The sequence below is a fragment of the Cyclopterus lumpus genome, chromosome 7, assembly GCF_009769545.1.
Source record: "Cyclopterus lumpus isolate fCycLum1 chromosome 7, fCycLum1.pri, whole genome shotgun sequence".
Taxonomy (NCBI): Eukaryota; Metazoa; Chordata; class Actinopteri; order Perciformes; family Cyclopteridae; genus Cyclopterus; species Cyclopterus lumpus.
This window is the reverse complement of record NC_046972.1, coordinates 1781241-1801216: the sequence shown is the minus strand read 5'-3', so window position 1 is coordinate 1801216 and position 19976 is coordinate 1781241. Positions and strand designations below refer to the sequence as shown.

General features: G+C 42.0%; 1 protein-coding gene across 1 annotated transcript in view; it reads right to left on the bottom strand.

Annotated features, from left to right (window-relative positions):
- atp2b3b (ATPase plasma membrane Ca2+ transporting 3b) overlaps positions 1-19094 on the bottom strand; it is a 55167-nt gene extending 36073 nt beyond the window's left edge. Inside the window, exons 1-10 of the mRNA XM_034536954.1 lie at positions 18848-19094; positions 12494-12691; positions 11996-12253; positions 10954-11079; positions 6824-6949; positions 2675-2716; positions 2390-2554; positions 1610-1681; positions 1321-1463; positions 104-236 (exon numbers count right to left, since the gene is read on the bottom strand). Coding sequence (XP_034392845.1) covers positions 104-236; positions 1321-1463; positions 1610-1681; positions 2390-2554; positions 2675-2716; positions 6824-6949; positions 10954-11079; positions 11996-12253; positions 12494-12691; positions 18848-19094 — 1510 coding nt within the window. The remainder of the gene's footprint in view (positions 1-103; positions 237-1320; positions 1464-1609; positions 1682-2389; positions 2555-2674; positions 2717-6823; positions 6950-10953; positions 11080-11995; positions 12254-12493; positions 12692-18847) is intronic.
- Positions 19095-19976: the final 882 nt, after the last annotated feature.

Below are 19976 nucleotides of genomic sequence, written 5' to 3'. Positions count from 1 at the left end.
GCATTAGAGTAAACCATAGACAACACAGATAATCAATAAAGACATGCTTGGTGATTTAAATTAATTTGTCATTATGTATTATTATTCATGAATTTGTGCTCACCTATGTGAGTCTGCACCACAGTCATGCGGTTGGTGGTGAGGGTGCCGGTCTTGTCGGAGCAGATGGCCGTGGCGTTGCCCATGGTCTCGCACGCATCCAGGTGGCGGACGAGATTGTTGTCCTTCATCATTTTCTACAAATTCAATTTTCTTTTATCATTCAACATATGTTTGTGCAGTGCATATAACATGGTATGTGTAAAGAATGGTCAGAAATGTTTGCGTCAGGCCTATTACATATATAACACACTGATGAATGACTGACTTCATACATTACCTCTGCTGTAATTAGCTGCACACTCTGATTGTGGATCAGAATGATATTCGTTTATAAATATATATATTTAGATTTTAGTTCTACTTTTATCAGATATAAGTGCTGCCTTTGACACAGTTGACCATACAATATGAAAACTATATTGGGCTCTCAGCCACAGTGCTAAAAAGGGTTCAATCCCATCTTCACAACATGAACTAGTTTGTCTTTTTAGTTAGTAATTATGCATCTGAGGGGACCTACATGATGTGTGGAGCTCCTCAAGAATCACTCATTGGTCCAAGCGGATACGGTCTCTTTGCAAAGACACTGAACAAAAAACTGTAATTAATCTGTACAAAAAAAAAATTTGTACAGATTAATCAAACAAACAGTGTTTCTGAGCTGTGAACCCAACTGCTATGTTTCAAGTCCTAATGCAATGCTAAGCTAACAGGTTTAACAGTTTCATATTCATACTCCCTACTTTGAATTTGTCAAGTATTTCCTTCACACAGGAGTATACAAAAGGCTTTACCTTGTGGTTGCTTCTAATTGACTATTTACTTATTGAATTACCAGAAAACATTTTACATCGTGAAATATATTATCAAGCCCATAGAGCTCTTACTGCTGCTCATAAAGATCATTGCTCTGCATGCACGCCAATAATTTAACTCAAAACCGCAGGTATCAACATTTTTATCATCTTGTCCATCATCTGGATTTTTACTATGCAATAGTCATGAGGCATAGTTCAGAGAGATTTTAGTGAGAAAATCAAACTGAGACTGTAACGGTGCGGAGAGTAAAAGTAGGATTTTGAAAGGCGAGGGTACGATGCATTCCTTCACCTAGTTATCTCCGGTGGGGTCTCTGTGCACAGTTACAGTTGTTAAAGAGCCAGCAGTTCCTACATTTCCATTTGGTAAGCATTCAATACACTGGATGGGTAGGTCTACCTTGACCGAGTAGGCCAGAGAGATGGTGACAGCGAGAGGTAAGCCTTCTGGGACAGCCACCACCAGCACAGTGACTCCGATGATGAAGAACTTGACAAAATACTGGACGTAGACCGGAGTGCACTCTGCCAGCCATGTGTGACCTGCAACACACACCATACGACATTTTGAGAGAGAGTCCTACTCAGCAGAGTGGTAAATATCAAGACTGTAAAATGTGCCAGGAAATGAAAGAGGTGCATTCTGGGATAGTAAATGTGTCTTTTCAGGACATTGTTCACACACAGACCTTCAACGACAAACGTGTTGATGCAGAAGAACAGCACCAGAATGATGACGGTGATGGCCGACATCACCAAACCTGTGGGGGGGATTGAAAGAAGGGAATCAGTCACTCAGGCTATCTATCTAATATCTATGAAGGATGTGCTGGACCAAAGAAGTTCTAGTCGACTAACAATCATACGATTATGTCAACTCATTTCTAGGTTCTCTACAAAGAATCCCACAAAAGCACCACATTGAATCTTGTGTTTACCAAAGATGTGCTAATAAGTTATTTGGGATGAAAAAGCATAACAAATGAGTGGAAGTGATGTATGCCGTTGAACGAAGAGCCACACGGTGCTTCATCACCTCTCCCTGTGGTTTCACTTCCAGCACGGTTATATCATCTTTTATGTCTTTTTTTACAGTAATAAAACATATTTTTGAGTATGAATCTTCCCACCTTATGTGCAAAGTTTCACACAACTCCTACAATAATAATAATGTACACCTTTATTGATCCCTGTGGGTAAATCCTTTATTAAAGAGCAGTGGGCTGCAGTGAAGCACCCGGGGAGGGTTCAGTGTCTTGCTCAAGGACACTTCAACATGAACTATGGGGAGAGCGGGGATCCAACCGGCTACCTTGTGGTTATAGGACGACCACATGCACAGCAGACTCAATTCATTTATCATATTCGTACGTCAGTGCCCCAGTAGCTCTGTGGGACAGAAAGAACTCTACCTTTCATTTCTAGTGGAGATAGACTTCTTACAGGGTGTGAAACAGACGGTTCTTTACCTGCTTTGCCGATTTGAACAGCTAGTTTGGTGAGCTTGCCCTGCAACACACTCTTCTCTTTCTTTGGAACACTGGTCTTCTTCTTCTCTCTGTCCTCTACCTCCCCTCCTTCTGCACTTTTCAGGGGTTGCATCTCCATGGCAACACCCCCGTCCTGCTTCTTGGCTGAAACACACAAAAAAAAAAGATATACACTCTCTTCAGCACCATATCTGCAGATGAAGTAAGCTCCTCCTACGTCCAAACCAAACTCCCCACACACATGCACACGTCATGAGCCTTTACCTTTGTTCTGATTGTTCTCCACAGCTCCATCAGGTTGTTTTCCTGAGAGAGAGAGGGGGGCGGACTTAGACATATGGGTACATAGAAAGTGTTCACATGTGCATACTCATATGCTGAGAAAACTGTTCATATTTTTGACGGCCAAAGACACACTTCCAGAGACAGAAAAACATAAAGTAACAATACTAAGGGGAAGAACAATACAGGGTCACACATCATCTCATATGTGTAGGTCCATCATAGGTCACTTTCACTGTGCTGGGGTCCATTCATTGGCTGAGGAAAGGAGCGGGACAGGCAGACAACTGTGTGCTCACATACCATTGATGACTGTGCTGACACTGGCATCTGTTGAGATGAGCAACTGAGGACTGTCCTCTGTTTGGGGAATGTGTGAGGAAGGAAGGTTTTGGGGCACGTGAGAGGATTTGGCAAAAAGGGAAAACAAAAGAGAGCAAAGAGGGAAGAATAAAAATACTTGTAGATGATTATATAGAATGTCAAAGATGAACAAAATATAACCTCAATCTCAAATGAGAGGCATCCCAAAGCAAACCCACGTTGCACAAGGAAGAAAACTAACAAGTTATTGCATTTGTATAAGTCTTATGAATAATGTATTAGCTCCAGAACATGACTGAATGATCTAGCTCACAGATGTTACTGCACTGAGTACAAAACATCCTAGTGTGCAACACTATGGAAAACAAGCGATAAGAGTATATTATTTTCATAAAACAAGCATCATGAGCTCATTCTGCATTGTAAGATGCTTTACATGTTTTCTCCTTTTCAAAAATACTACACAAATTCCCATGGATCAGTGGTAGAGACATGAATGAGTGCACTGGTAATGATATTACACTTAAGTGCTTCTGAAAGTATGTTGTTGCCTTCAGCTCGACTCTGACTGCAGGGCCCTTCCAGACTAATGCTTCATGCATTGACCAACCAACACTCTTCCCTGAAGCTCATGGGCTCCTTCACTCTCCCTGGCGCTTTCAATAATTGATTCAATCTGCAGCCTCTCTCTCTCAGATTAAGTGAGGGAAGGAAAAACAGGAGGGAGCAAAGGGAAGGATAGGAAAGTGGAAGAGGGCACAGCGGTGGGGTAAACAAAAGAAATAGAGAAAAATGGATAAGCAGAGAGAGGGGGCATGAGAACAAGAGGGGAGAAGAGGATGTGGGCTAAGTTATTGATGAGGTTAAACAAGTGTGTTTCCTGTTGAAGCTCTTTATATCTATTTATTTTATTCTTATTTTATTCATTTATTTTGCAGGGACAATGCACACTAATCAACAGTAGGACTGTAAGTGAGCCAGAGTTAGCCAGAGAGGCTAATTTCCATCTGCTTTCCCTGGCCAGATGTTTGTAAGGCAGCCTAAAATAACAACATCTCAAAATAAAATGGAAATAAAATTCATAGACAAACTGACAACAACATATAAACAAAACCAATACACAGCAAAAAGAAAGGGTACAACAATAGACCAGAGACATAACGGGCTGCAGCATGCATCAGGCAGAACAAACCCAGCTACAATACAACATACACATAAAAAACAAATGCGAAACAAGCATCAGGACAGAGAGCACATCAATGATTGCACACCGGATTGGCAACAAGCCATTCCTTCAGGTTATGCTTAAATGTTTTGTACGTGTTTTGTGCACGTATGTGTGGTGGCAGAGCATTCCACGAGTGACCTGCCTTCACTGAGAATGTAGATTTGCTAAACGAGCTTGACCTATATGAAATGACACAATCACCTCTTGTAGCAGATCTAGTGAGTCTGTTGCTTTGACTGCTTTGTTTAACAAATTCACTAAGCGGGGGCGGAGCCATACCATTTACAATTTTAAAAACCAGACACACATAAGTGAATTTAATGATGTTCTCCCAACTCAGGATGTGGTGTTTTGTGAGAATATTGCAGTGATGGTGGCTTTTTATTTTTTTTATCAAGTATTTTTATGGCTTGCTTATGGAGAATGTGAATAGATTTTAATGTTGTGCTGTTGGCTTGTGCCCAGCTGGTTAAGCAGTAGGTCAGATGGGGGACAATCATTGCAATAAAATACAATTTTGCAGCCCGCATGGTTAAACAGTGTCTTATATATATTTAAAAATTCATGAGATTAAATTTCAAGACCTTTGCCACATGGTTTACCTGTTTTTTAAAAGAAAGATTAGAATCACTAAAAATACCTAAATATTTAAAATCTGACACTACCTGTAGCCTCTCACCAGCAACATAAACGTCTGGCTCCAGTGACACTTTGCAAGCCTTCTTTGTGAAGAACATACAAACAGTCTTTTTAACATTCAGATGAAGGCAGGAATTTGCAAGCCATTTAGTTACATTAGTCAGTGTGGACGTGAGTTTAAGTGCAGCTTGTTCTTTGTTCTTTGCATGCACATAAATCACTGCATCGTCAGCATACATTTGAATATCACACCCATCGCAGACATCCGGCAAATCATTAATGTATAAACTGAATAAAAGGGGTCCCAAAATAGAACCCTGGGGTACTCCCACAGTAGATCTTAGAGTAGATGATGAAACACCACCAACTCTGACACACTGTGTTCTTCCTTCAAGGTAGGATTTCAGAAGGGCAAGTTCAAACTTGACAATTTATTAAGCAGGACATTGTGATTAACCGTATCAAAAGCCTTCTTGAGGTCAAGAAAAACCGCTGCTACTACCCCCTCTTTATCCATTTTAAGTTTCACTTTCTCTAAGAGGAAGCAGTTGGCTGTTTCAGTCGAATGATTGGCCCTGTAACCAAACTGCATAGAATGGAGCTGATATGGAGAGCTGTTGAGATGTTTAGTAAGTTGCTCTGCAACACATTTCTCAGCAATTTTGGAAACAGCAGGAATAATATAGATCGGCCGATAATTGGAGACATCGGTTGAATCTCCTGACTTAAAAATGGGTGTTACTATGACTGATTTCCATCCTTTTGGGAACACACATTGCCTGAGATAGTTATTCACTGTGTTTGTGATTGGGTGAGCTAGTGTGCCTTTGTGTTTCTTTAGAAAAAATATTGTCAATTCCATAAAAATCTTTGGCCCTTGAGTTCTTGAGTGAGCCTAGAACTCTGGTGACAGTAGATTCAGTGACATCTTGAATAGAGAAGCATGGTTGATCTTCATCTAAAATCAGTTAGGCACCCAATTCATTCTACACACACAGGCTGTGATATACGTGTGCATAGACGGATTATGAGGCAGCAGACATGTCTTTTTAAAACTTTTTGTGTCTTTTATTGTAGGCATTTTGCCTGTTTTGGTGGATGTTTTGTGTGTTATTGTGGTTGTTTAGAGTCTCTTTATAGTCATAACGCCTCTTTGTAGTTGCTTTGCATGTCTTTGTTGTCATTTAGAGTCTCTGTAGTCCTTTCCAGTCTCTTTGTAGTTGCTTTGCATGTTTTTTGTGTTTGTTTAGAGTCTCTTTGTTGTTGCTTTGTATGTCTTTGTGGCTGTTTAGAGTCTCTTTGTAGTCCTTTAGAGTCTCCTTGTAGTTGTTTTATATGCCTTTGTGGCTGTTTAGTCTCTTTGCAGTCCTTTATAGTCTCCTTGTAGTCCTTTAGAGTCTCTTTGTTGTTGCTTTGTATGTCTTTGTGTTTGTTTAGAGTCTCCTTGTAGCTGCTTTGCATGTCTTTGTGGTCAATTAGACTCTCTTTGTTGTTGCTTTGCATGTTTTTGTGGTCGTTATGAATCTCTTTGTATTTGTTTAATTGAATTTCCAACAAGAAATATTGCTTCAAACAAAGGTTCTGAAGCCCAAGGTTCAGGGCCACCTGGGCCTGTGCCTGGTGGCCCGTTCAGTAATCCATGTGTGTGAGTACATGTTAACTGAACCGAGAGCAGTCTGAGAAATTCAACCATGAAGATGGTGGACATTTAAGAGAAAGACTGTCTTCTTTCCTGGGTTTACTTCCTTTACTGGATTTCAAGAACAAAACCATTTGTGCTTCTGATATCTTACGAAATAGTATGTTCATCTTGCTATATGAGTAGAAAAAACTATAAAGGTGTGGTGTGTCTTTAACAACAATATCTATATCTTTCTCTCATTAGAGAAAAAAATATTCTGTGAATATTCTGTGTCTCTAACGGTTTTTCTTTCACATACCTTTCTTGTCCTTCCCTTCTTCCTCTATTTCTCCAGCACCCAGTAGGGTGAAGATGATGCCCGTCTGCGAGTTGACACCTACAGCTGTCACCAGCATCCTGCCCGAGCCCTCCATCACATGGGTACCTTGTAGATCCAAATAGATTACTAGTTTAGATTCAATTAAGAAATCAGTGGCGCTTACAAAGTGGCCCCCAAGTGGTCACAAATATGAAACAACAACTTGTGATATTGCACATTTCTAGCAAGGTTCTTTGTTGTTTTGTTCATGGGGAACATATGATGGTTGGCCTGTGTTGCTCTCGCCACTTGCGCTCAGCTCAACACGATACATCATCCTCAGGCAGAAGAAAAAGCCCTTTGGAGTGCACCCAACTCATCTGGCAAGTGGAGCACACAATAAGGAATCTGGACAAAAGGTTTTGTAGAAGGCCTGTCTAGTTTTGGTATTGACAGAAAAGCAAGCCATACCTGGTCATCCTAAAGTTCATCATCTGCCAAACAATGCTTTTTGTCTAAAGTTATGGACATTTATTTGTATTAATTGAATAGGAAACCCAGCGATGCTTACTAAAGGTTTCTTTAACTTTAGAATTATTTTGGAGTCGAGGCTCTCGCCACATTATACATTTAAGTGCAATATTCCCTCTTCTTTTCGCTCCTTAGAAAAAAACGTAACCATAACCTACTAAATGCTCCACTTGGCTTACCAGCTGATCGCTATCGTTGTCTGGCTGGAAAGGAGGTTTATGAGAGCAGTGACTGTGAATCAAAACTACCAAAACCAAAGCAGAAAGGAATTTACTCAAAACTGCTATAACAGCTTGAGGGTAACTGCTGAGTCAGGTGATAACGTCTTAAATAGTTTGGACAGGTTGGAAAATGTTATGGGCAACAACTTCCAACACCAACTGCTTACGCTAAAGTAAACCTTTAGTTACCTTTTACCTTCCATTAAAGAGTTGGTTTGCAAATAAATCAATACATTATTATATTGTTACCTCCAGGCACGTGCACAGACATTTTGGGGGGCAGGTGCTCAAACCAAACAAAAGGGCACTCATCTGCAAAATTATTTATGAAATAAAAAATAATAATAAAGAAATTTTAAAAAGTAGGATATTTTCAACTTATGTATTTATTTTTGTTAACAAACTAACTCAAATTATCAAATTGAATAACAGGCAAAAACAGACAAAACAAGGCCATATTGAATAACCAAATGTAATCCAAAAATATTCTAACTTAAAACTTCAAAAACTCTGCTCTGGATACATTAATTGATCTTCACAGGAGCGTCCTCCTTGGTGCCATCTCTTGGAAGATTTGTATTACTTCACTGTGATTTATTTCAATGTCTTGGTCAATGGCAAGCAGGGGAAGGTCGGAGAGTATTTCTTCCCCACAGAGACTCCTGAGCCTGTATGAAGGCAAATCACTGTCAAAATTCGAGAGCGCAAATGAGTCACGCGCGCGCGCAAATCAAACAGCCGCGCGTGTAATTTACTTTGACGAGCGCTTTTATGTCACTCCGCGAGCAAAAGTCACTCTCGTGCGCGCTCGCGAAACTTTAACATGATATGTTTGATATGTTATGTTTTAGAAGATAATAAATAGGTTTTAGAATATTATATACACACATATATATATATATATATATATATATATATATATATATATATATATATTATACATTGAATATATATATATACGGTTTTAGAAGATTATATATACGTATATATATATATATATATACGTATATATAATCTTCTATAACCTATTTATTTAGTAAGTATGTGACATAGTTTATCATGTGCTTTGCTTTACAGTTCACTAAGTCATTTTAATATCTCTCTTTGGGTTACTACACGCCATCAGAAGACCGTGAAACGGCTGTCGGGTGTGATATCCAGCCAATCCAAGGACGAGGGTTGTAGAGATACAATGGTGTCTAGCTCCGCCCACTTACTGTCAAAAAGAAAAACAGGTTAAAGTTTTGCGAGCGCGTGCGAGTGGGTCTTTTGCTCGCGGAGTGATGTAAAAGCGCTCGTCAAAGTAAATTACACGCGCGGCTGTTTGATTTGCGCGAGCGGCTCTCATTGGCGCTCTCGAATTTTGACAGTGATTTGCCTTCATAAGCCTGTTCTTTATTATCTTCAGTTTTGAAAAGCATCTTTCCACTAAAGCTGTTGTCACTGGCAGTGTTGCATAGATCCTTACCATCTTCACAAATGTTGGAAAGATGAGCTGGCCAGTGTTCTCCTCCACAATGGCAAGGATTTCTTGCAGGTTCTTCGAGGGAAAGCTAGAGTGGAACACCTTTACCTCTGTCTTCAGCTGGTCCTCATTTTCAGTTGAACTTCCAGTGATGCTCCCATGAAATCTCCTGTTGAGCTCCGCAGTCAAGGTATCAATATATGTGTAGTACACATTCTTCCTGTAGTATGACTCCACAGAGTCAATCTCATAACTCACTTGTGATGCAGTTGTGCTGTGTTGGAAACGCACTGGCACTTTCCGTTTCCTCTCCTGACCAGGCACAACAGTAGGTAAAGGAATGTTGAGAGCCTCTGCCTTCTCTGATGCACCTTGAAATATCTCGGCAAACTTCTAATCAGACCTCAATGCTTGTATTGTGTGAATTACACCACCAATTAGCTTGTGGGCTGTGGAGTGGTCCAGGCTTTCTTCTTACAGAGCGTTTGATGCAAGAGCAGTGACTTCAAATGCTGGGGTGGTGATATCCATGCAGAGGATGAATGCAAAGTTCATCGCATTTTTGTAAATTTTTCTAGGGCCAGGTCAGGTGGATTTCTTTCACAGATCTCACTGAGGAGCATCATTATAGCTTAAGGGCCTTCAGTGCTTGTTCCCTGCAAACCCAACGGGTATCTGACAGCCTCTTGAGCTCCACAATGTGTCCCTCTGGATGCAATCTAACTAAAGCAGCATGGTGCTTTGAGGAGCCACTGCAAAAGGCATACAGCTTCTCCACGAGGTTGAAGAAGGTCACAAAGTGCTTATTTGACTTTGAGGCTTCCACCAGGACCAAGTTCAGGCAGTGTGCTTTGCAGTGCACATAGAGGGCCTTCTCATTGAGTGCATATTCTGGCTTGAAGACCTTTGTACATGCCACTCATGTTGGCTGCTCCATCGTAGCCCTGGCCATACATGTTTTTCAGCTCCAGACCATTCTTCTGTAGAAGGGAGACTACAGTATTCTCCAGCTCCTGGCCTGTTGTTGTATCAATGTTGCAAACCCTGTCTAAACGGCATTTATACAACAACACAAAGAAGATGCCTGCTCGATATCTCTACCTCTTCATTAAACATGACAGACGTCAGTAAACAGTTGGACAAGGCTTTGAAATTACGGATTTCGTGAGTTTTTTGTTTGTTTATTTTTTTAGGAAACGTCGGACCAGTTGCGACGGAATGTTTTCAGGGGCGCTAATGTTGTGGTTAATTTATTACCAATTAATTTATCACCAAACAACGTCATTACCTGTCTGATGCTGCGGGGCAGAGAAGAAGGCGTGGCGCTCAGCACTGCGTGAGTACTAAGAGGAGGGAGGGAGGAGGAGGAGGGAGGGAGGAGGAGGAGGAGGGAGGGAGGGAGGGAGGAGGGGCGGGGCGGAGCATGTCGGGGCATATCAAAACACATTTGGGGGGAATTGATGACAGAGAGAGTAATTTTTATTCTTAAATCCTGATGAATGAAGAAAAAATTGGGCTCCAGCAGAAGGGGCACTTTTCTCATCCAGGACAAAAGGGCAGGTGCTTGAGCACCACTAGGGGTCTATCTGTGCACGTGCCTGGTTACCTCCAACCTCACTCCCATGATTGATGGATTAGTTGATTTAAGTGTTCTTGAGTTCTGCACATATGGGCCACAACAAGAGCGCAACAACAACAACCAAGGCAAATTCATAGAAAGTCCAATATACATATCACAAATGTGTGTACCATTTCTTAACCAGCATGCATGTTATATATAAATCTGACTACTTGTAAATTGAATCTTGCTGCATTATAGCCTAGTGCTATTTATACAGATAGGAAACATTAACACCAAGTGCCAAGTGTTTTTGTTATTTTGTCCACCAAAAATCCAAACTGTGAAGACAAACCTGAGAGCAGCATGGGGTCCTTATCCACAGACTTGCCCACGTGGTCAGACTCTCCAGTAAGAGAGCTCTCATCTATCTTCAGATCGTTGCATTGGACCAAGATACCATCAGCCGGCAGCAGGTCCCCTGAACACAGACCAGTACAGACCAGGGTTTGATTCCCCTTGCAGTTCATGTCCTTTTTGGTTTCATAAGTCATTTGGTAATATCACAAATGACAAATTATCCTCAGAGAGCATTACAATCTGTACACATACAATATCCTCTGACCTTTGACCCTCACATCAGAACTCCCGAAAAAAACCTTTAAGGGGAGTAAAAGGGAAGAAACCTTGGGGGGGGGGGGGGGCAACAGAGGAGGATCCCTCAGGATGGACAGAAGCAATAGATGTCACGTGTATTATAATAATAATATATCCTTTATTGATCCCACAGTGAGTAAATTATTCTCTGACCCATCCTTAGTTATAGCGCCCGGGGAGCAACTGGGGGTTCAGTGTCTTGCTCAAGGACACTTCAACATGAACTACGGGGAGAGCGGGGATCCAACCGGCTACCTTGAGGTTACGGGACGACCACTCTCCCTCATGAGCTACAGCCTCATCTCTTATGGACATATTAGGCTATACTTACTACATTTTACATTTGACATATTAGACAATACTCATGTCATCCTCATGGAGCAGCGTACGGCTCCATGAGGATGATTAGCTGATCTTACAGTGTGGATCTGCCACATTATTGCCACATTATGTCTCGTTTTGACCCGTACACAAACTCGAATGTCCTGTTGAAAAAGAGCTGGTTAATAATTGTTATTCTACACATGAAGGCGAACCCCAGCTTAACCATTTGTACTCAAAGGTGAACCGAGTGTTCAAATGAGGAGGGGTTTCACATTTCAAATCAGTTTGGCTTCTAGCTTCATTTGGTATTTCTTTAGATAGCATAAAAGGTGCATACGAATTGAAAATTAATTGATTAATCAACAGTCAAAATATTTGTAGCTGCTCTTTTAATCAAAAAGCGTTTGTTTCCTTACCGTATTTGACCTGAGCCATGTCCCCCACCACCATGTCAGCCACGGGAATCTGGATGACGTTTCCTTTACGCACCACAGTGAACTTCTGTTCTTGTTCAATCCGACTCTGCAGGCCCCGGAACTGCTTCTCTTTGGACCAGTCGTTAAACGCTGTCACCAGGACGACGCAGACAACGGACAGCAGGATGGCCGCCCCTTCGATCCAGCCGGTGTCGGCCTCGCCCTCATCCTCCGCGGACCCCGACAAATCTCCACAAGCTGGGCAGAGGGGATCGGAGGGAAGGTGGGATATGTTGTGAGTCATGATATCACAACTGAATCAAATAGTATTCAAGCCACCTTGCACTATTCCAACGTTATGCATATGTAATACATTATTGTTAAATTCTAAACAAGTGTCTCCTGACTGAACTACGGTTAGTGTTTCTCCTCATATAATTTACTACCATTCACACAAAAAGCCTCATGACCCCCAGCTCCCTCTGCCCCTGGCCTCACATTCACTGTCTTGTCCGGGAGGCTGGTAGAAAGAGAGGCCCAGGGAGATGATGGCAGCGACCTCCAAGATGATGAGCGTGACGTCCTGTAAGGCCTCCCACACCAGTTCCAGGAAGGTCTTGGGCTTCTTCGGGGGGATGAAGTTTTGGCCGAACGTTTGGTACCGACGCTCCATGTCAGCCGGATCCCCGCTGAGACCTGAGAGATGGAGAAGGAGGATGGGACAGAGAGAGGGAGATATGCAGGGAGAAGGAAGGACATAAGAAAGGCTAAGATGTTAATAAATGTATTTCTGTAAAAAAAAATCCCTAAAAGCTAAATTCACATGAATGTAGCAAATTCACAATTCAATATTTTTATGCTATTTTAAATAAAAAAGATTTGGTACATTTCATTTCAGAAATAATTCTGTGAATCAGTAAGCTTTGAATGGTTCAGCATCATAAATAGAAGTGTAGATAAAGCGTTGAGCAGGTAGTAGCTTATCAAGAGGACATGCTAAGACACACGTCAGCAGAAAGAAGAATCAAAAAAGCCCAAATCTACGAGACAATCTTTCTCTATCCAGTAAAATAGTTAAACACACATTCAGATCTGTGACTCTAACTTCACTTTTCCCCTTCAAAACTCTCTCATTTCCATCCTCTCCCCTTCAACCTCACCCCAAGTCATTTAGTTTCCATGGTGGCCATGAAGTCAGGCCCAGGCTTCCTGTCTCTAACAGGTTCCTGCCCAGCAACACATGATGTCATTCCTCCAGTGTGCAAGGTTTGGAGCAGAGCTTTCTTTCTTTTTTTTGATTGGCTGTTGGGGAGACAGGGAATAGCAATTTGTATGCTGTGGTTGGCCAAGATTGGTGACTATATGTGCGTCCGCTTGCCTGTGTGCGTTGTGAGATGTGCTGCCAGTGTGTTGCTGCAGGAAGTCATGGGGAAGCAATACGAGGCTCAACAGGGCTCAGGCCGAGAGAGAGACAGCAGGCCTTATGCTGAGTAATCGTAGTGAGCTGTACCCTCCTTGCATTAGTCCCTCCCTCCATTTCTCACCCATCCCGTCGTTCATCCCTTCCTCCTCATCCTCTTCCACAGCCTGTCTCGTTGGCGCTCCTCCTCTCTTTTTCTCCCTCTCAATCTCTCCTTGATGTGTCCTTGACAATGCGGCAAGCTTCACACACACACACACACACACACACAAACACACTCTTTCTCTCCCTCTTTTTCTTCCCATCGTTTCTCTGCCTCCTCTTCTCTGTCTCTTCAGTGATGGTCACACACTGCAGTGCTGTGGTATCCATATCTGTGTGTGTGTGGAAAGACCCCGTTCTGTATTGGTTTGACCCCACTCTGCTCTGTGTATCATATGACAGATGATGCATCCCATCGTACGTTCACCCTGTCATGTGTGTCATATCTATTTGTGTTGCAACATAATATGCATTCCTGTTGTCTGTTCCTCTACTGTATACACCCACATTGTTGTACCGATCATGCTGCTCCTTTGTGATCCCTTTGATCATATAGAAGAGACAGCAGCTTTCTTTGTGCTGTCAGAGTGAGTTCCACACAGCCCGTCTGTCTCTGAGTTATCTGGCCAGAGAACACTGGATATTAGCTTTCTTTGCTCACCCTGACTGTCTTCATCATGAAAAGGGGGTGTTTGGGAAGTGGGGAGGGCTATGGGTGCTGCAGAGCCCAGTTGTTTCTGAAGGCCTATAGTTTAACCACAATGGAAATGCAATATATATATACAACGTTGACGTTTTCTCTTCTAAAATCAGAGATTTGTTTTGGCAGCAGGTTTATTATGCTGTGTAAAAACAACAGGATGGGGGGGGGAGGGAGGGCGCAGTAATTTATCGAGACAGCGTCCACGTCGTGCAAAAGCAGGACATCATATAACAGCGAATCATCTCCCAGTCATTCTCTTAAAATGCCAGGGCACAAATAATGCGCCGCGATGAGCACTGACTTGCTCTTTTGATTTACAGAATATTATGTTGCAGAGCAGAATTACATGTTCAAAGAAGGCTATGATAACTGTAAATAATAAAGGAATTATCTAGTTTTACATCAAAAACCCTTGTACCCCAACGGCTGCACTGCTCCAAAGCCCTCTAAAAGACATGGGGAGACCTGGAAAATGGTGTTAATAATTATCGAATATAAATGATCCTGGCCATTCAAATTAAAGCAAAAAACAAGAATGTAGTGCAGGCTTTACTATGACATCATTATATGGACTGCCATCAGTCATTCGGTACAATATTTGACTCTTTTGCCGCAAAGGAATGGACCAGATGCACAGCTGACATAATAAAGGATACGTGGAAATTACTCAAAGTCAAATTAATTTCATCTGATTGCATGTTATCTGTGATAAATACCAATTGACCAATACATTTTCTATTCTGTGTTCTATTATCTGAGAAACGGACTTCAGCGAATCAGGACCAAGCACAAAACCTAATCCATAAAGCTGAAGTATGAAGTTGCTGTGCCTTCTTCATTCTTTTCACGTATGGATGATATGCTGTGTAACATGTAAAGTGTTAATATTACCTGAAACAGGAACACAATTAGACTGGCAACATACACAATTCTTGCTCAGATTTTCTGCATCACCAACATGACGGTTCCTGTGATGATGCATAGCCTTCCTTCAGTGCTGTTACTCATGGGATGTTACGGCTCAACAGCTTTTATGTAACGTATCCTGCATGATGATTAGTGAGAGAGATGATCAATCCATCTGTCAATTTCTTTTTTCTTTTAAAAATTAGCAGGTGCGGCCTATAGATAGGTGCGCTCTATAGTCCTGAATTTACAGTACCTGTTACCTGTGCATTTTCTGGCACAGTTCTGTTGAATAAAGGGTTGGAAATTAATGCTTTTGTTTTTTTATCCGATTCATCGATTAATCGAACAAATAATCAACAGATTAATCGATTATTAAAATAATCGTTAGTTGCAGCCCTAATGATGTCCCTTTGCCTTCAGGCTCAACATACCTGGATACAGCTCTGGACCTCCATGTGGAGCAGAACATATCTAGTGTGAGTCCATCTTGAGCACAACATATCTAGTGTGAGTTCATGTGGAGCAGAACATATCTAGTGTGAGTCCATCTTGAGCAGAACATATCTAGTGTGAGTTCATGTGGAGCAGAACATATCTAGTGTGAGTCCATCTTGAGCACAACATATCTAGTGTGAGTTCATGTGGAGCAGAACATATCTAGTGTGAGTCCATCTTGAGCAGAACATATCTAGTGTGAGTTCATGTGGAGCAGAACATATCTAGTATGATTTCATGTGGAGCAGAACATATCTAGTGTGAGTCCATCTTGAGCAGAACATATCTAGTGTGAGTCCATCTTGAGCAGAACATATCTAGTGTGAGTCCATCTTGAGCAGAACATATCTAGTGTGAGTTCATGTGGAGCAGAACATATCTAGTGTGAGTCCATCTTGAGCAGAACATATCTAGTGTGAGTCCATCTTGAGCAGAACATATCTAGTGTGAGTTCATGTGGAGCAGAACATATCTAGTGTGAGTCCATCTTGAGCAGAACATATCTAGTGTGAGTTAATGTGGAGCAGAACATATCTAGTGTGAGTTCATGTAGAGCAAAACATACCTAGTGTGAGTTCATGTGGAGCAGAACATATCTAGTGTGAGTCCATCTTGAGCAGAACATATCTAGTGTGAGTTAATGTGGAGCAGAACATATCTAGTGTGAGTTCATGTGGAGCAGAACATATCTAGTGTGAGTTCATGTGGAGCAGAACATATCTAGTGTGAGTTCATCTTGAGCAGAACATATCTAGTGTGAGTCCATCTTGAGCAGAACATATCTAGTGTGAGTCCATCTTAAGCAGAACATATCTAGTGTGATTTCATGTGGAGCAGAACATATCTAGTGTGAGTTAATGTGGAGCAGAACATATCTAGTGTGAGTTCATGTGGAGCAGAACATATCTAGTGTGAGTCCATCTTGAGCAGAACATATCTAGTGTGAGTTCATGTGGAGCAGAACATATCTAGTGTGAGTCCATCTTGAGCAGAACATATCTAGTGTGAGTCCATCTTGAGCAGAACATATTTAGTGAGTCCATGTGGAGCAGAACATATCTAGTGTGAGTTCATGTGGAATAGCTCCAGTGCTCTTTGTTATAATAAATGGTTTATATGATGTGCATGTTCATTTGATTTGATCAGTTTTGAGCAATGACATTAGATTTCTACAAAGTGGGAAACTTCCTTACACTCCCTACACTTTGGCTGATGACACCAGAAGTCATCTGTGGGAGTGACTGTCCAAGTGTGTTTGCCAACAGGGCTATGTGGGGACCACTGCACACACATGACTCTGTGCTATGTCTATGCTAGGATGTTGGGAGCTGCTGCACTGGTTCCTGACCAGCTCCACACTCAACAAGACATAACTGAACACACACCAACTCTCTCACCTTTTCTCCATCTCACACACACTTCTTCCTCCATTCAGCCCTCTCTGTACCTCACAGTTCTGTCATTTCTCTGTGGCTGACTTTCTAAGACAACTTCTCTCCGCTGTTGTGTTGCTAGGCGACAAACTAGTTGAAGGAGTGGGCGTTGCGTGGTTACACACACACACTCCATACACACACACACACACACTCCACACACATACACACACACACTCCATACACACACACACACACTCCTTACACACACACAAACTCCCTAAACATGCAGACACACTCCATACACACACACTCCCTACACATGCACACATACTACATACACACACACACACACACATACTCCATACACACACACACTCCTTACATACGCAGACGTACTCCATACACACACACACACACACTCCCTACACACGCACACACACACACATTCCCTACACATGCATACACACACACACATTCCCTACACATGCACACACACTCCATACACACACTCACAACCCCTACACACGCACACACACACATTCCCTATACAGGCACACACACACACACACACACTCCATACACACACACTCCCTACACACGCACACACATTCCCTACACAAGCACACACACACACAAAACAGACAAACACACCGTTTTTGTTTGATAAATTGCTTTCTATTATTGTATTATTAAAACTGTTGCTTTTTAATTTTCCGTCGATTGAATGAAAGACCAATCATTTCAGCTCCAATTATTATTTATTTATTTGTCATTAGAAATAGAATAGATGAAAATAGACTGAACGATTTAGAGCTGAAAGGATTAGTCAATTAACGGTTTAGCTGACCATCCAAAAAAATAAAATAATTAAGAGCCCCAGAAGGGACATGGTAAAAAACTAAATTGAAGGTTGAAAAATAAAACCTTTTTTATTCAGGTCCATGTAACCATGTTATTAATGTGACCTGAATGTACTTCCGAGTCAGTTAAGGAAACAACCACAACAATAGAGTGCACACACAATGGAGCACACACACTCAAATATGAAGACAAATGAGACAAGAATTAGCTTCCACTCCCCGTAATCGGGACCACTCTATTGTCTCATTTGTGGTCTGATAAACACTTTATATATTATTTATACAATTTATCAAATGTAGTGCCCCATATCGCGGAATCTCGCAATATATATATAATGTGGCTTTTCTTTTCACACACAAACTATACTATTTCAGTGCCATTTTGTGGCGAGTGAGTCTATACATCTATAGATATATAAACAATGACAATATTCAGAAGTTGCCGTTCGATATATTACAAAAACTGTAATTGTAGGTGTTCTAGTCAAGCCTTGCCCATTTTAACACATTCATCCATTTAGCTCTCCACCCATTCATTATAATCCCATCATCCATTCACCACTCAATTCATCCAGAGTCCATCCCAGCCAGGATCACAGTCCAGAATCAAATGTGTTCTGACGGTTTGATGGAAGTCCTCTCATTCATTCTGCCTCCTTCTGTCTAAGATGATGTGCTGCACTGCAGTCAAATTGTTGCATTTTTTTTAATCCAGTCTACTTGTGTAGTAATAATGATAATCATTCAGTTTTCATTATAAACACATTTTGTCAGCCTGTTAGTGTAGAAATCAGACGGCTGATGTGGACACAGTTTGCAGCAACACCACTCACGCGGTGGTGTTGTGTGACTCCACCCAAGAGTACAATGTTATCCACTCCTTTTCTCAATCATGTATCATCAACACATCCATTCATCCAGCAAGCTAGTAGTCATGTCTCCACTCATCTACCCAACCATTCCTTCCATCTGTCTTTTCATAAACGCGCTCTCATCCATTCATCCAGCTAGCCATCAACAACCATTCTTCCATCCATGCCTGCTCACCGTCAGTAGTGCTGGACTGTAGTCTCTGGCAGAGCCCCTCTGTGTCTCCATAGTTCTCCTGGATCTTCTGCAGGGCGTCGGTCCCTCGGAGCTCCATCAGCTCCGTGAGCTCCGTCACCGTGACCCCAAAGTCTCCCCCTGCGTGGCTGCCGTCTGCCCTTCCTCCTCCGGCCATGCCTCGCGTCCCTTTGGGGTAAAACTCCACCGCGCTGTTTGCCATTTCACCCATAGTGGCAGTTGTTGACATGTCAATAAGGTTTGTTTGTGTTGTGTTCCTCCTCTCGCCCGTAGTCTGCCCTCAACTCACTTCCCCTTTCGTTTGCTTGCTGGAGGGTTGTTCATGTGCAGTGAGAATCTTGGCTCGGTCTTGATTTATTATTTAAAAATGTGTAATCATAATCCCACCTAAACCCTTTTTTAATTTCATTGAAGGGAAATAGAATAATAGAGAGGCAATAGAGGGGCATTGGTTGTTTATTTGTTTTCTCCTCACTGCCTTGGCCTCCCACTGCTCCTTTAATTCTCCATGACTGGAGGAGGATGGTGAGGGGGCACTTCAGAAGCGTGAGGTCTGAATGAATCCCCCGACTCCTATGCAACTCATTTCTGTCCCCCTCCCTCCAGGGTCACGGCCGGTCCATGGACAGACTCACAGGTGGGGACAGAGGGCTGATGGACGGATGGAGAGAGGGGCAAGCGAGGCAAAGGTGGTGGATAAACCGGAGACCGGAAGTGGATCCAGTTCAGAGGTAGCTACTGCTGCACCACCAGGACCTAAGAGAGAGAACACATTGAGCTGAGACCGGATTCAGTTTGATTCAGTGACATTACGACATCAATCTAAATACATACACGTAGTAAGGGGTACAAACATGATGCATTTGATTATCTATAAAGTTAGGAGGATAATGTCAAGCTTGTAACATTAGTATATCCTGCATCCAGCAGCAGAAGTGAACTGCACACAATGAGCCTGCAAAGGTCTGCTGAATCCCACATGCTCATTCATTTAAAATATATTAATGTTGAATGTGTTACGCGTCCCAATGGCACCATCTTTAAACTGCACATCCTTGTGTCCCCAGCAATACACCTGCCGCATATGAAGTAAATGAGATGGAAGGTTCTG